General features: G+C 42.4%; 1 protein-coding gene across 1 annotated transcript; it reads right to left on the bottom strand.

Annotated features, from left to right (window-relative positions):
• Positions 12,207–12,701, bottom strand: LOC109835246. Its single transcript, XM_020403231.1, has one exon. The coding sequence runs from the start codon at positions 12,699–12,701 to the stop codon at positions 12,207–12,209; it is 495 nt and encodes a 164-aa protein (XP_020258820.1).

Below are 16,749 nucleotides of genomic sequence, written 5' to 3'. Positions count from 1 at the left end.
CCGAGACAGTAAAGACTGTCTCAAAAAACCCAAACTGCCTAACGGTTTCCATTGTAATTGCCTTCTACATTTCAAACTCTGTTATTTTGATAGTTATCCACGTGATTCTCGCCCATGATGTTTCCCACGTTCTTTGTCAGTTATTTCAGCAACTTTTGATCATTTCAGAGTTGTCTCGCATGCGAGACAGTCAACACTGTCTCGCATTGCGAGACAGTAAAGGAGACAGTAAACACTGTCCCGCGTGCGAGACAGTAAACGCTGTCTCGCATGGCGAGACAGTCCACACTGTCTTGATCTTTTCAAGACAGCATGAGGCTAATTCTTGTGATATTTGGATGATCTTCTTTTCTGTCTTGAACTGTGTTTGGATATCTATCAGTATTTTTTGACGCCTACAGATACCCCCTCCAAAGTATTCCAGACTTATTCTTGTTCCAGACTTATTCTTGTATAGATGGGTCTGGGACACTTTGGATAAGACAGGTCTGACTCACAGTCTCTTCAATATTTGGTTGAGTAGATCGTGTAGAAGGACCCGTAAATGGCTTCAACTCTTGACCTCCTTATTTCTCAATCTATTTAGTGCTTTGTAGAATAGCTAAGAATCTTCCGGTACTACGTTTATCGTCTGACCGTTATCGAGATCTTAAACTGAAGCTGGAATTTGTACTTGTGAATTCAGCTTTTGTCGCCAAATTAATACTGGATTGTTTATCACTGTATCAGTTTTCATAAGAATACAGTTTATACTCATGTATTTTTTTGAGTTCTCGTGAAATAGTTTAACCTCATATACCCATTGGGAGGTCGTCAGGTTATCCTTAAGAATATTCTGAGTAATATTCTCCAGAAACTTCCTATCGAATGTAGGAAAATAGTTTAGACTCGTGTCCCTGTTGGAGTATCCACATGTGTCGTATACGTGGGTAGAGGTTACTTCATCAAAACACCACGACATTGCATATCATACCCAAGACAGTAGTTACTGTCTCGCTTAATTGAGAGAGTGTAGACTGTTTCGCTATGCGAGATAGTTTATACTGTTTCTATTTAAATAATCCACAGTAGAAAGATCTTAATCATTTTCATAATAATTAAGAATGGATTATTCAAATGATCAGTTTCTATTTATAACAATCAACTGATCTCGGGTTATCCTAAAAATATCCTACAGGGGATTCGTTAGGAACTTCCTGTTTTACATAGGTTATCCTGAACATACTATAGATAGTACTTCTTCATGAACTTCTCATTTATTGGCATCATTAATTTGTTGCCGTCTTGAGTGATCAGGCGATACACACCGTTTGAATAGACTGTTTCTATTACAAATGGTCCTTTCCATTTGGGTTGGAATTTTCTTTTCTTCTTGGAATTGAGAATCATGGGTCTTCGAACGACAAGAACCAGATCTCCTTCCTTAAAGCTTCGTCGTCGGACCTTTTTATCGAAAGCCCGAGAATTTCTAGCCTGATAAAGCTTCCAAGCGCTTTTCATCTAACATCTCTAGTTCTTCGAGACGTTTCTGGTGATATTCTTCCGTCGTCATTCCCGTTGCGAGAGCGATGCGGAGAGAGGGAATTTGTATTTCTAAAGGAAGAACAGCTTCACATCCATATGTTAAGGAATATGGGGTTGCTCCAGTTAGCGTACGGATAGTTGTACGGTAAGCCCACAGAGCCTCACCGAGTTTGTCGTCCCAGTCCCGCTTATTGATTTTCACAAGTTTTGTCAAAATCTTGATAATAGTCTTGTTAAAAGCTTCAGCCAATCCGTTAGCTGTGGGATTATAGGCAGTCGATGAAACGTCTTTAATTTCGAATTTATCGTAGAATTTGATAAATGCGTTGCTGACGAATTGAGGACCATTATCGTGCACTATTCGCCTCATGACACCATATCGATATATGATGTGGTGTTTAATGAATTTGATAACATCACTCGTTTTTACTTCTTTAAGTGGAACTACTTCTGCCCATTTCGAGAAGTAATCGGTGATTGCCAGAATGAAACAGTTACCTTTAACCGAAGGCGGGAAAATATGACCAACAATATCCATTCCCCAAGTTTCAAATGGCCACGACGTCGCTGATGGGTGCAGATGCTTCGGAGGTTGGTGCATATAATTTGCATGTATTTGACACACCTGGCATCGTCGGGCATAATCCACCGCGTCTTTTACCATGGTAGGTCAATAGTATCCCATCCTTTTAAGTCGATCACAGAGTTTAGGACTGGGCTGATGTGCACCGCATGTCCCATCGTGCGCCTCTTTGAGTGCTTATTCTACCTCTTTATTGGATAGACAACAGAGTAATAAACTATCGTACAACCGTCGATATAACATTTGTGCTGTAGCGTTGTAATAAAATCTCGGTGCTCTTCGCCGAATGAAATCCCTTTCTCTTACATCTTTAGGTAAGATACCATGTAGGACATAATCGATAATAGGGAAACGCCAATCTCGAACTTCGGGTTTAACTCTCGTTGAGTGTGCTTCTTTGTCAATCGAATAGTAGATTGGAATAATAAGCTGGTGAGTTCTCACTGTAATTAATTGTTCTGTTTTGGGAGGCTGAGCTAGAGATACCGACAATGCCGCCAATGCGTCTGCATATGCGTTTTGGAGACGTGGAACATACTCGATGAAAAATTCTTCAAACGAGCTTGCCGTCTCGATGGCTACCTGGTAGTATGGAATCAGATCTCGATTTCTGACTTCATACTCTCCTCGTATGTGATTAACTACCAATTGAGAATCGCCAGGTATTCGACCCCTAGCTCTTTGGCAAAATTAAGCCTAATTATTAATGCATTGTACTCGGCCATGTTATTAGAGCATGGTTCGTTCAACGAGTATGCTCTAGGCAAGACATGCTTTTTTGGGGAAACTAAAACAACCCCCACTCCTGAGAAAATTTTAGAACATCCGGGTGCGCTCGCCATATTGGTTGCCCAGGAAGCCCCATCAAAGTATAATTACCACACTGGTTGATGTGATGTGGTATTAACTTCGTGAGTTTCATCCAGCAGATCGTCGTACAACTCGACTATATCTTTTGTAGGGTTTACCACCAAAAGATCGCAAATAACTTGTCCCTTAACAGATTTTTGCTGCTTGAAATACAAATCATATTGTGATAAGAGTAATGCTCACCTGGCTAAACGCCAATTCATGGAGGTCGGTTGAGTCATGAATACTCGAATTGGGTTTACGTTGGAAATGACATAAATTGTTTGTCCAACTAAATAATGTCGCATTTTTTGGATTGTGAATACCAGGGCGAGGCATTCTTTTTTGATCATCGGATAGTGAGATTCGACTCCTACCAATGTACGACTTAAATAATAAACAGCTTGTTCGTGACCGTTATCGTCGTCCTGTGCAAACAATGCACTTAACGAATGGCTCGCTGCTTTGACGTAAATAAAAAACGGTCTGCCTGATTTCAGTGCAACAAGAACAGGTGGATTCGGTAGATATGTTTTAATATCCTCGAACGCCTTTTGACATGCTTCATCCCAAATAAATGACACGCCTTCAACTCATTAATGTGGTTGTTTTTATCACGACTTTTAACAACCAGGTCATCAACGTAGCATTCAACGGTCTTCCGAAGGTGCTCTTGAAAGATCTTTATCATTGCTCGTTGGTATGTGGCACCGGTGTTCTTCAAACCAAAAAGCATAACAGTGTAACAGAAGACACCAAGGGGTGTTTTGAATGCAGTATGCTTTTCATCATCTGGGTGCATCTTAATCTGATTATATCCAAAAAAATCCATCCATAAATGACATTCTCTCGAACCCACATGTGTTGTCAATAATGATATCTGTAATCGGTAGAGGAAAGTCGTCTTTAGGGCAGGCTGTATTTAGATCTCTAAAGTCAATACAGATTCTGATCTTTCCGTTCTTTTTAAGGACTGAAACGATATTAACCAACCAATCCGGATGTTGTTCTTCTCTGACGAAGCCTGAATCAATCAATTTCTTAACTTCAGCTTCTATTGCCTCCATAATTTGCGGACGAAATCGTCTTTATTGTTGTTTAACGGGTTTAACATTCGGTTTAATGTTAAGGCTGTGCATTGTCACATTTGGGTCAAGTCCCGACATATCTTCGTAATTCCAAGCAAAAACGTCGATATACTCTCTAATAAGGGCGATTAGTTCTTCTTTCTCATCTGGTGGAAGATCGTCACTAATAAATATGGGTTTTGGGTTAATTTCATCACCTATATTAATCTGGACTACTCTATCCTCAGTAGGAGGTTCTTTTTGTTCAAATCGATCGCCGTATTGAACATTCATATAGTGTACCCAGGGGTCTTCCCAAGTGGGTAATTAATCATCTTCTTCTGCAGTAGAAGGATCGACTATGGTCATGTTCGATATTAATCTTTTGAACGTTTCTCCGATACTAGTGTTAGAATCCCAAGTTGAAGTATCAGATGAATACTCACTTTTATTTGTTAGCTGGTTAATGATTTGCTAGCAATATTCATCATCAGATGACGAAACATAACCCAGACCCCTTTTATGGCTATAGTAATTGTCCGACTTTCCCTTTGGTACATAGGCAGGATGGGGTGGAACCCTGACACCTTGACCAAAACAAAGACCTTCACCAAGTGTAAGGTCATATCCTTGTTTCCTTATGTAGTCACTTGCTTGTGAACTATACCGAGAGAAATATCGTCCGGGTTCTTCATCATCCGAATTAGTGTTCAAGAAAAGATCGAGGGTAGGGGATGGTTCCCCCTTTCCAAAGACTATTTCTTTTTCACCCCCTGTCTTTGCGGGTAGGATCACAATTGTTCGGAATGAATTTTGGATGTATTTTGTCGTCGTACAAGACGAACAAAGTGGCATGTGTAGACTAGGGTCGTCATACAATTCTTGCATTACATTATCGAGACAACGCGAGTATTCTAAATCATCATTTATTATTTCATCGGCAAGTTGCCAGTTACAACTTTCATCCAACGATTCATCACCGTCAAGATCGATTACAAGAGGTTCAATGTCATTTAGTACAAAACCTTCACTATAATTGAGCCTAGCTTCGGTATCAGCTTCTTCTCCGCTGTCCGTACCATGGGCCGATGGTTCAGTATCGGATTCAGCACCATAAAGAAGGGAGTTAGTAAAATAATTTTTAACCCCTTAAATGGTTGCTTATCCGCGACCACCGTCTTGACCTCATTATTAGTGTCAACATATTTCAAACACTGATGGAGGGTGGAAAGAACTAAAAGATTACTGTGGATCCATGGATGACCTAACAACAAATTATAAGAAGTCTCCGCATCGATCACATAACAAGTGACCTCTGACTTCAAGTCTCCGAGTTGACACTTCACTCGGATTTTTCCTAACGGCCTTGATCCGCTAGTATTGAATCCGTAAATGATGGTTCCTATAGAGGCTAGCTTGTTGGCAGGGATTCTGAGGTGGTACATCAACCGAAGTGGCATGGTACTAACAGCGGAACCCGGATCAACTTGAATCCGGTTGACAACGCTCGAGCCGATATATCCAGTGAAGTATAAAGGCCTATCATGTTTCGAATTCTTGACTTGCATATCTTCTTTGGTGAAAGCGATGTAAGGGAATTTTGTGGCTGCCAGATTGCAATGCTGAACTAATGACTCTGGCTCTTCAGGGGTTGGCTTAATCTGAGTGAGAAATACCTCAGAATCAGCCAATGCTTCTTGCAAAGCTTCTCTGGTTTCCTTTGAAAGGCGTAGTAATTCGTACAGCTGATCCTTACTGGGATATTAGCCAACTGAGCCATGACGTCGAAACAGTACGGAGTGTTCGAGCTTTCCGGTTTATCTCGTCCAATTGGTCGATTGAAACGAGACTACCTCGAAACTTGAACCTTTTTATGTTGGGGTTCTTTCTCCTTTTGTTTAGCTGGTTGTTGAGGTTTTCCAGCAGCCACAGGAGGAGTTGCAACTACCCCCAGTTCTGTAAGGGTTTTAGCATTTGGGTTAGAGGTTTCAGGATACTTATAATGGTTATCGTTCCCACCCCTTGTAGCCAAAAGATTCTTGCTCTTCCTCAGAAAGCGGTAAAGCTAGAATTTCTTCGTCATTCTTCTCAAAAATTGCTGAAGCTCCGAAACAAGACTTCCCCTTTCCTTTACCCTTCAACTTAGACGTAGATGTCGCCCATTGTTCATCTTCAAGCAAATCAGGATGAACCCAAAGGATTTTGCCGTTTGGTATTATATGTGACACAAGTCCCTTCTGGCGCTGTCCATGAGGGTCATCGTTGATGATTTGCATTTTGACTTTTGATATAGGTTCAGGTTGGAACCAGGATAAAGGCACCGAGCCGAAACTAATAAATACCGCATTTGCACCCACTTTCTTCTCTTTTGGTTTTGGCGTTACGATACCAACATCGATCAAGGTTTGTATTTTGTCTTTTAAGACATAACACGCCTTGGTAGGATGATGAACCCTTCTGTGGTATGCACAATATTTCGGGTCATTAATTTTTTTTGCTTCTTCTTGATTCGTGACTGGTGGAAGTTTGATCTTATTGTTATCCAATAGATATTTGAAGATGACCGGAACTTCATCGTCTTTGAAAGAATACTCTTTCGGGAATCTGGGTTCTGAAGCTTTAGGCTGCCTCGGGGGCTGCTGATTTTGAAGTGGTGCCAACTGAAAAGATGACTGTTGTGGTTGTTATTGTTGTGGCTGTTGTGATGTTTGATGAGCATCAACAGTAGCTGTGGACCCTCTCCCTCTGCCTCGAGGGTTAAAATTTTGTTTTTGAGTATTCACTGGTGGCTGACCCCTCTCCAACTTCTTTCTCTTGAGAAAGCATTCAGCTTGTTCGCCTCTCACCTTCAACTCTTTCTATGTTTTGGAAGGCACAACTCCCATAACTTTTAGTACATCTAAAGACAAGTTATTATGACATATCTGAATGATGAACTCTTCTGTGAGTGGATCTCTGCAATTCACTGCCTTGTTCCGAAATCGCTTGACGAAAACATCAACTGACTCCCCGTCTTTCTGTTTCTCGTCCAGCAAAGTGCCGATGGAGACCTCTGTATCACCGTCAAAGAAATTGGTGAGGAACAATCATTCCATATCATCCCTACTAGTTATACTCCCCGGCTTAAGACGTCGGTACCAATCGAAGGCAGGTCCACGCAGGGTTCCTACGAATGACCGGACCATCAAAGCTTCGTTTCCGGAGATCGTACCAAGATGAGATTTGAAATATATTAGATGTTGCGTAGGTGAGCCCCTGCCATCAAAAGGAGTAAAGTTAATCAAATTAAATTTTAGGGGATAAGGAATCAGATCCCACTCCCTTGGTACAGATATGGAATGCCCGTTTTCTTCACTTCCTGGGCTATCATCAGAGCATTGACTTTGCTTTCAAGATCTTGCATCATCTTGTCCTCTTCCTTATTCTTCTTTAAATAAATTTGAGGAGGTTGAGTAGATGACATAGCCGGACTGCTTCCCGAATTGTCTTTATCAGAAAGAGGATCAGCGAAGATGGTTTCATCCTTGTCATGGTCATTAGCGACCTTAGTTATACGTACAGGTATAGCATTACGCTGGCTAGATTTAGCCTTCTGACTCAGCTCCGGTTGGTGATGTTGAGCCTGCAAATCTCGCATCTGTTACATCGTCAATTCCATCTCGGTTTTGATTTCAGCTCTAATTTCTTCGCGTTGTTTAGCTAACGCCTCTTGCAGTATCTGAGCTAATTGGTCAGGTGTAATTACAAATGATTCTCTGACTCGTCCAACACTGGATACTGTATCATCCGAGGTGACAACAGAACATGTATCTGAAAGTTCCTCGTCTGAAGATAGACCTTCATGCATTTTCTTATAGTCTCGACATCGGTTGGCCCTTCGTTGTAGCCGTGACATTCTTTGGGAAAGACCCTGCTCAACTCTCCCTCCTGGAGAGAAATCAGGATCCGGATTAACCAAACGTTGCTTTCCTCTACCGGTCATGTTAATAGTGACCTCTGGGAACTCATTTTGCTGAATTGTAGGTTTCTTCTTATTGAAACGCCTCATTTTGGGTTTTGGCGTTTCAGTGGAAAGTCTTTGAAATACTGAGACTCTCGTCGGTTTAGCCTTGGAACAACCGCATTCTATCAGTACTACCTTAATAAGCCTTTCACACACGCAATGAGACTTCGTTCCTCGAGTAACCCTTTTTCGTGACTTATTAGTTTGATAGTACAACTCATCATTACCGTGATTCGAGTCACCTATTTTCTGCTTTTGAACCTTGTTGACATGCACAGGATGACTAGTTGTCTTCTCTGGACGATCCAAGGTTGAATACTTACGCCTACCCCCTTGCGAGCATGGAGTTTTTACAGGCCCTAAATGAGAGTGAATTGGTATTTTCTCATTTTGGACTTGTTCTGTTCTAACAGGAGGGTATTTACGACCCTTTGTGTAAGAAACCATTAAGGGTTTATTAGTTGGATTCGAGTGTTCTTTGATTGGAGCTTTGCCTCGATCGTCAGACAGAGGACCGAGGCGATCTGCCATTGTAATCTTGAATTTTGATAAGTCTGGACTAACCCAGGGTTTTACTGGTGATACAGTAGACATAGTCGTAGTAGACGGATCAGGAGTGGACGTCGCTAGAGTCGAAGGGACAATCTTGCAAACCTCCTTTTGGCCGCGGCAATGATTAGTGTCGCGGTTAAGAGATGTGCCACCTTTCTCCAATTTTTGTACATGTTTGGTTTTGGGAATCCAAACTTTGCCGTTTTTTGGCGATTTCTCAGACACCATTTCTTTCTTCTTTCCTTGCGTCTGTTGACGAAGGGCACGGGCTTCTTCTTTCCTTGCGTCTGTTGACGAAGGGCACGGGCACGAGCGGCCTTCACCTGACGCTTTTGTATACGTTCTTTAAGGGTCGAACGAGCCCTTTTGACGAGAGTCCATTCATCCGTCGTAAGTTGTGCAGGAATGTGATTAGTTTATCGTTGAGGCAACCGAATCACTCTATGCTTCTTCAACTCTAGGTCCGCATAGTAGCGAACCCCGTCGGTTTGTTCTAAGGCCTTAGCCAATTGACGTGCACGGCACTACCGTTGTCTCTGGCGAGCCCTCTTTGACAGTGCCAGTGAGCTTTGGTTCAACGACCCCTTAACTGGGGAAGGGTCATTTAGAGTAGGTATGGTGCAAGTAGCATCCTTAGACACAATCGGGCAAGAATTTTCACCCATAGTCTTCATTGGAGTTGAAGACTGGAAAACCTTCTTGGAAGACGAAATCTTCCTAAGAATTTTCACCCATAGTCTTCATTGGAGTTGAAGACTGGAAAACCTTCTTGGAAGACGAAATCTTCCTGCACTTACGAGGTGAGGAAGATTTTTGGAGTTGAAGACTGGAAAACCTTCTTGGAAGACGAAATCTTCCTGCACTTACGAGGTGAGGAAGATTTTGTTTATCTATTCCTGTTTTGTCAGACTTTGCCTGTGCCGGGAGTGATTTGACTCGTGGACCACCGATTCACAGATCGTGAGTGTCTTTGGTATTCTTCCTTCGTTTAGAAGCAAGAATGAAAATCAGTGAATATCTTATCAAAGTAAGATGAACACTCTTCTCAAGATTTAGTCGAAGCTTAAATCTCAAGGAATCACCTAAATAACTCAAGTCTGCTACTCTATCTGCTCCCAGCTCTCAGATGCTGGTAAATAATGGCCTTAGGGGGGTATTTATAGCCTCCAGGAGAAGTTCAACTGAAAATATAGCATTGTGGAGATGTTGTGACTGCGAGACAGTGTTCTCTGTCTCGGTGATCGAGATAGTATTTGCTGTCTCGGCTCCTAAGACAGTAAAGACTGTCTCGAAAAACCCAAACTTCCCGACGGTTTCTATTGTAACTACCTTCCACATTTCAAACTCCGTTATTTTGATAGTTATCCACGTGATTCTCGCCCATGATGTTTTCCACGTTCTTTGTCAGTTAATGTACATGTGTCATGCAATTATTTTAGCAACTTTTGATCATTTCAAAGCTGTCTCACATGCGAGACAGTCAACACTGTCTCGCATTACGAGATAGTAAACACTGTCCCGCGTGTGATACAGTAAACACTGTCCCGCGTGCGAGACAGTCCCCACTGTCTTGATCTTTTCAAGACAGCATGAGGCCAATTCTTGTGATCTTTGGATGATCTTCTTTTTTGTCTTGAACTGTGTTTGGATATCTATCAGAATTTTTTGACGCCTACAAATCCTTCACTACAGATACCTTCTCCGGATCCATTAATATGCCGTCTCCTGACACCATGTGTCCTAGGAACGCAATACGATCCAGCCAGAACTGGCACTTACTATACTTAGCAAATAGCCGATGCTCTCTCAAGGTCTTCAACACGTACCGCAAATGCTCTTCATGTTCCGCCTCACTCTTAGAGTACACCAAGATATCATTAATAAAAACTTCCACAAACTTGTCCAGTACATCATAGAATACCAGATTCATCAGGTTCATGAATGTCGCCGGCGTATTAGTCACACCAAACGGCATCACTAAGAATTCATAATGTCCATATCTCATTCGGAATGTAGTCTTGGGGACATTAGAATCCTTAACCTTCACCTGGTGATACCCACTCCACAAATCCAGCTTAGAAAATACTCTCGATCCTCCTAATTAATTGAATATATCATCAACACGGGGAAGTAGGTACTTATTCTTCACTGTCACTATATTCAACTCCCGATAGTTAATACACATCCGCTTTGATCCATCCTTCTTTCCCACAAACAACACAGGTGCTCCCCAGGCCGATACACTAGGTCGTATCAACCCTCGTTGCAAAAGATCATCCAACTGGGTTGGAAGCTCGGTCAACTTTGCCAGAGGCATACGATAAGGGGTCTTGGAGATCAGCGCAACTTCAAGCTTCAAATCTATGAAAATCTCAATTGCTCGATCCGGTGGCAACCCGTAAATATCATCGGGAAACACATCTTCAAATTCTCAAACTACATCTGGCTTCTCGGATTCCACTTGCATTGTAGCTAGAGTCACCTTCTTCAGTCTAGCTCTGTACTCCATAGGTTCGGCCGATGTGCTGCCACTGGTGAACTCAAATCTCGGGTGATCCGGTATCTCAAATACTACGCTCCGACGATGACAATCAATGGTGGTAAAGAACAACCCCAACCAATCTATCCCAAATACTGCATCAAAACTCAACAAATCAATCACCAAAAAGTCTACAAAGAGTTCCCTCCCGCAGATAACCACATGACATGCTTCATAACCACTAGATGCTACTAAAACGCCACTACCAGTGTTGAAATTCCAGCCCATAGTCAGAGAAGCTATAGGAAGAGAGTGGGCACTCGCAAATCGACAAGACAAGAAACAATGGGAGGCTCCAGAATCAAAGAGTGATAAAGCAAAAACGGAAGAAACAAGAACATTGCCTATTATAGGAGGATGTAAATGCAACTAACTTAGTATTCATAAACAATCCTATCATGATATCATTATATGATGCTAAATAAGGAAGTTCATATGCAAATAAAACTAAGATGAATAATTCTTACCAATGATAACCTGGTCGATCGCCTCAGCCTCTACGACTGACACCATAAACATCTGTCGCTGAGGTTGTTGTCTGTGTGCCTCTTGATATACCTGTTGCTGTGGGGTAAGTGGCCCTGCTCGAGGATAAGATCTATGCTGAGGCGGTGCTGCTAGGGCAGGTCGAGGTGGAGCTGGAAGAGCTACTCGAACTGAAGGTGGGGGTGGTAAACTGGCCTGCTGCCGCTGCGGACAGTTCCAACTGACATGATCAGAGGATCCACAGGCATAACACAGACGAAGATGCCTGTGGCACTCCTGCTAGGTATCCCTAGTGTAGCCGCAATGAGTACACTTCACCGATGGCTGGCCATGAGTCTGCACTCCAAGGCACTGATAAGGGTGACTCTGAGGTGATGGCTGACGTTGAGAATGCTACTGCCTCTGCGAAGCCTGCTACTGCTATCTCAGAGGGGAACACTCGACATTCCGGGCCGGAGCTGCTACTGTCCTGCTCTGAATCACGTGTGAGTCTTCAGGTTCCTTATGCACGCTCTCAATCTCGCGCGCCACATCTAGTACTGCATCATGGGTTGCCAAAGCTCTACCTGTCAGAGCCATCCTAATGTACTTGTCCAGACCCTTCTAAAACTGATGCCTCCTAATCGTAGGGTCTGTAACCAAGTGGGGAGCATATCGGCTCAAAGAAGAAAACTCAGCCTCGTACTCATCAACTGTTCGCCCTCCTTGTTTAAGCTCAACAAATCTACGTAGGAGTTCATCCCGAGATAACTGAGTAAAATATTTCCTATTGAAGCGCTCGGTGAACGTCTCCCACAGGATGGGCCTTTCCAGATGAGTCTTCTCAGCTGCCCACCATATTCGAGCGGTATCGGTGAGCTGAATATCCATGAGGTCCATCCACTCAGCATGGGCAATGCGGGTCACCGTGAGAATAGTCTTAGTGACCTTGAGGAACTCCTTTGCTGCTAAAGGTCCCTCAGCACCAGAAAAGGAAGGAGGCTGCATATATCGAAACTCTCTAACTCTAGACTCTGTGCGAGGGGGAGGCTGGTGCTGAGGCTCCCTGTATAGCTGCCCAGCCAGGTGCTGCTGATTGGTGACCAATCTCTGAATCATTGCCAGAAGTTAGTTTGGATCCACTTCGGACTGCGGGGCACTGCAACTAGACGGGTTACTAAAATCGCGAGTACCCACCAAGGTTCTGAAGGAAAACGAGAATCAAAAAGAAAACTAAGGTTAAAATCAAAACAGTATATCAGAAAATAGGTATTAAAACATAATTATTAAAATAATAGTTTAAGAACTTAATCGTAGTCTTACGGATGAAATATGATATGTATCTAAATTGTCCACTATATTCTTACTAGTGAGGACTCGGGACTGGAACCTGCATGGGCCACCACTAAAACCTGTCACACCCCGCTTCCCAAAATACCCGAAAATCAGAAAGTGAACAAGTCCACGACATATTAGATTGAGAAGAAATATACACTATTGTTTTTTTCTTTTTTTCTTCTCAATCTAATACTCTAAGCGTTAAATACATAAATCTCAATCACAGGTCCCCGATCACAATAACAAGAATATAAAGACAATCCAGAATAAGAAATGAACATATAATCAAAAACAGATCATCCTAGACATAAAAATATAGGTCCAACATACCCTTATTACAAAACAGTTCCAGATAGAAATAAAAATACATAGTCCATAATAAAAAAAAGTACTGCCAAAATACGAAAATCCGACATTAACTAAAGAAAAGTACAGTAAAAGAGTTCTAATGTCCAACTACTACTATAGAAGGAAACCACTACATTTCAGTTGGTTCTTCTACTCCCTCGGGAAAGCACTCTGGCTCGGCATACGCTGGCTCTGCTTCAACGTCAAGCTAGACCTATCCGTCTCCTAAGTCTGACACACACCAGAGAAAATAGGTATACGTCAGCGTGCATGTCACACGACAAGATCTCACATGAACAATTAAAACGGTCTAACGACCCATATTATGATTATAATAATGATGGAACATGATTCTGTAATTCTAGTAATTTAAGTGAACTTTTGCTACTCTCAGAATGAACAGAAGAACTCAAGCCAACTGGTAATCTAATTCCTACGACTAATCCATCCTATAACAAGTTACTGGTCAACTCCTCACATAAAGTCATGACTCATATCACCGGATATCTGACTGTTCATAAATTCCCTACGTATACCCAATACGCTGTTACACTGGATTGGTCAGAGGGCTACACGCAATACGATTTTAACCTGGTTCGAACTCAAGTTAAATTCGGGGAATGTCCAATTCACGGACTAAAGTGACTACACTGGCTTCACTTTGACCCAACAAACTCGCCCCAAGCTACACTGGATCATAGGGTGAGCCTGGAAGATACATCAACAGCTATATTCGATCACATGAACAAGGACTTTCCCATCCCAACTCTTCTAGATACCCTACGTCAGCAATCACATTTCCTATAAAACTCGGGTTCACCACCTAACTCGGACAACACCCACATGTGTCACTAGGTCTGTTCATGACGCACAAGGCCACTAAGTTATGAACTACTAAGGTTCTCAACACATCAAGATAATGAATAATATTACTACATATTAAACATGATTAAACAAGTTATGAAGCATGAATAAGAGTTATAATGGAATATAAAATGCATGAACAGTCTACTACAACATGAATGCATACATAAGAGAACTTCATTATTATCTTACTACTGGGATGTCCAAACTTCTCATGCAAGTTATCTGTACTTAAGCATTCTATAATATAATAATGTAGTAAATTTCTGCATGAAAGGTAATATTTTCCTATTATATGAATTACCTTTAATTAATTTCTCTTTCTATAATATTCTGTAAATTCTAATTTTAACACCTAACTTGTCATTTTAAAATAATATTCTAAAATAATTCTTTTTCCTCAAAATAAATTCTTTTAAAAATTTATACATTCTTTAAAATAATTCCGTTACCAAATAAATTCTTTTAATTTATTATAACTATTCTGAAAATACTACTGTAGACGGTAAAAATTATCGCCGCTAACTTATACCTGAATTCGCCTGCGAGATAGAGTCGCCCACTCAAATTAAGGGCAGGGCTCGTCTACGGCTAGCGCAAACCCAAACCGCACGAGCCCCGAATTCGCCCGTGGTTGTTGATCAAGGATTCGCCGGTATGATCAACTCGCCCGCACGAGTCAAGATCATCCAAATTCGCTTGCTTACTCGACTCGCCTACACAAGTCGAGAGTCGAGTTCGTACCCGACAGTCGCTACGCCTCACATAGGGATGAGCCTTTCCATTTCCCACGACGTGAAGAGAGGGAGCACAGTACTCCAACCCATCGAGTAGCCGCTCGTAGTACGAGCAACCAGTCAAGTCCGTGCAGTCACTAAATCCGCCTGCACGCTCATGATTGAAGTTCACCTTGCCTGCACGAATCAGGAGATGAATTCGCCCGCAAACAGCAAGCTGACTGGGTACTTAAGTACTTGACAGCCGCTATGCTGCGTACAGGGATGGGCCTTCCCGCTACCTACACGATGTGAGGGGAAGGAGTACAGTACTCCGAGCCCATCAAGTAGCCTCTCACAGTACGAGTGACCGATCAGTCACCAAATCTGCCTGCAGGAAGCTCATCTCGCCTGCACGAGTCAAGAGCTGAACACGCCTGTAAACGGTAAGCTGGCTAAACCCACTCGAGTACTGGGCAGCCGCTATCCCACGTACAAGGAGGAGCCGCCTCGCTCCTCACGATGTGAAGGGAAGGAGTACAGTACTTCGGAGTACAGTGCTCCGAGCCCATCAAGCAGCCGCTTATGGTACAAGCCAGAGGCATGGGATCTCCCAACAGTACATGGTCATATCCCATGATTCAAGGAGCGGCCACGCCGTCTCTCCTCTATTTAAGAACCTCTCCTGGCTTCAGAAAAGGGGTTCATCGTTCAACAGTTCGCTCATAGCTAATTGATTAATTCAATCAGTTAACTGAACCACTGGCTCTCGACTCCTAAGAGAGTTGACGACAAGCTCTTTGCATAATCTTCACATTGCAGCATCTTCTCCTAGTTTCGGACCCTGATCGCCATCAAACTAGGATACTCGAACTCCATCAATCCGTGCTTCTACTACATACTGAAGCTCACCAGCAACCTCGATCAGATAGTCCAAGGGAAGCAGACTCGGTGCGAGAACCGAGCGAAGCATCCTATAGCTACCGAAAGTCCCCACGTTAAACAAGGAGGGCATTCCCTCCGCTTCTGTTGTAATTTTCGATTCATTAGTTTGTAATAAGCTATTCTTATCAATACAAACGAAATCTCTATTTTTGGGAAATCAGAAATTCACCCCTACAACTACTTATCACACATCTATGATTTAAATCAGTAGCATTCACCAATAACCAACACAGTTAATTATAATAAAACTAATCTACACATATAGAATGTAAATATCAAAATGATAAAAAGGAGAGGCAAGATCTTGCCTTAGTGTATTCCACATATAGAATGTAAATATCAAAATGATAAAAAGGAGAGGCAAGATCTTGCCTTAGTGTATTCGTCGAACGTGTCGACGTCGACGTGCGAGATCAGATCTGGCGTGGGATGGCTGCTATGTACAACGGCAGCGCCAACGGTGACGAGAGGAGCTCGAGGGAAGGTCGATGGGGACGCGACCTAGTAGGGCTCTTGGCAGCGGCGCGCCGAGGGCTGGGATGCGGGAGAGGGTAGAGGATGAGAAGCTTGGCCTGGCAAACTAGAGTGGTGGCCTAGCGGATCTGGCGGCTATGGCGAAGATGGGCAGCGATGTNGCGCAGAGGTTGGCTTATGCGGCTGATAATCACATTTTATTACAAATTTATACCCTCATTATCTATTTTATATGAATAAATATATCACTAATAATTGCTTTTATTTTTAATTGCAGGTTAATGAAGAATAAATCCCAAAAATCCCATCTCTCAACAAAGACTCTTGAGTAAATGAAGAAATAAAGAGAAATTCAAGAAGCCAAATGAAATACTTGAATTTTAAAGCTCAAAAGCCCAAACAACCCAACATGTCCATGGCAGTTCATCTTTATTCACAAGTGAATTTTCGAAATTTGAAGGCCCAAAGCCCATCAAAAATAT

The sequence above is a fragment of the Asparagus officinalis genome, chromosome 3, assembly GCF_001876935.1.
Source record: "Asparagus officinalis chromosome 3, Aspof.V1, whole genome shotgun sequence".
NCBI lineage: Eukaryota > Viridiplantae > Streptophyta > Magnoliopsida > Asparagales > Asparagaceae > Asparagus > Asparagus officinalis.
The sequence above is the reverse complement of the archived record's forward strand: the minus strand, read 5'-3'. Positions and strand labels throughout refer to the sequence as shown.

Excerpts from the sequence above, each read along its gene's own strand:
- LOC109835246 (XM_020403231.1), bottom strand. The coding sequence starts at position 12,701 with ATGATTCAGAGATTGGTCACCAATCAGCAGCACCTGGCTGGGCAGCTA.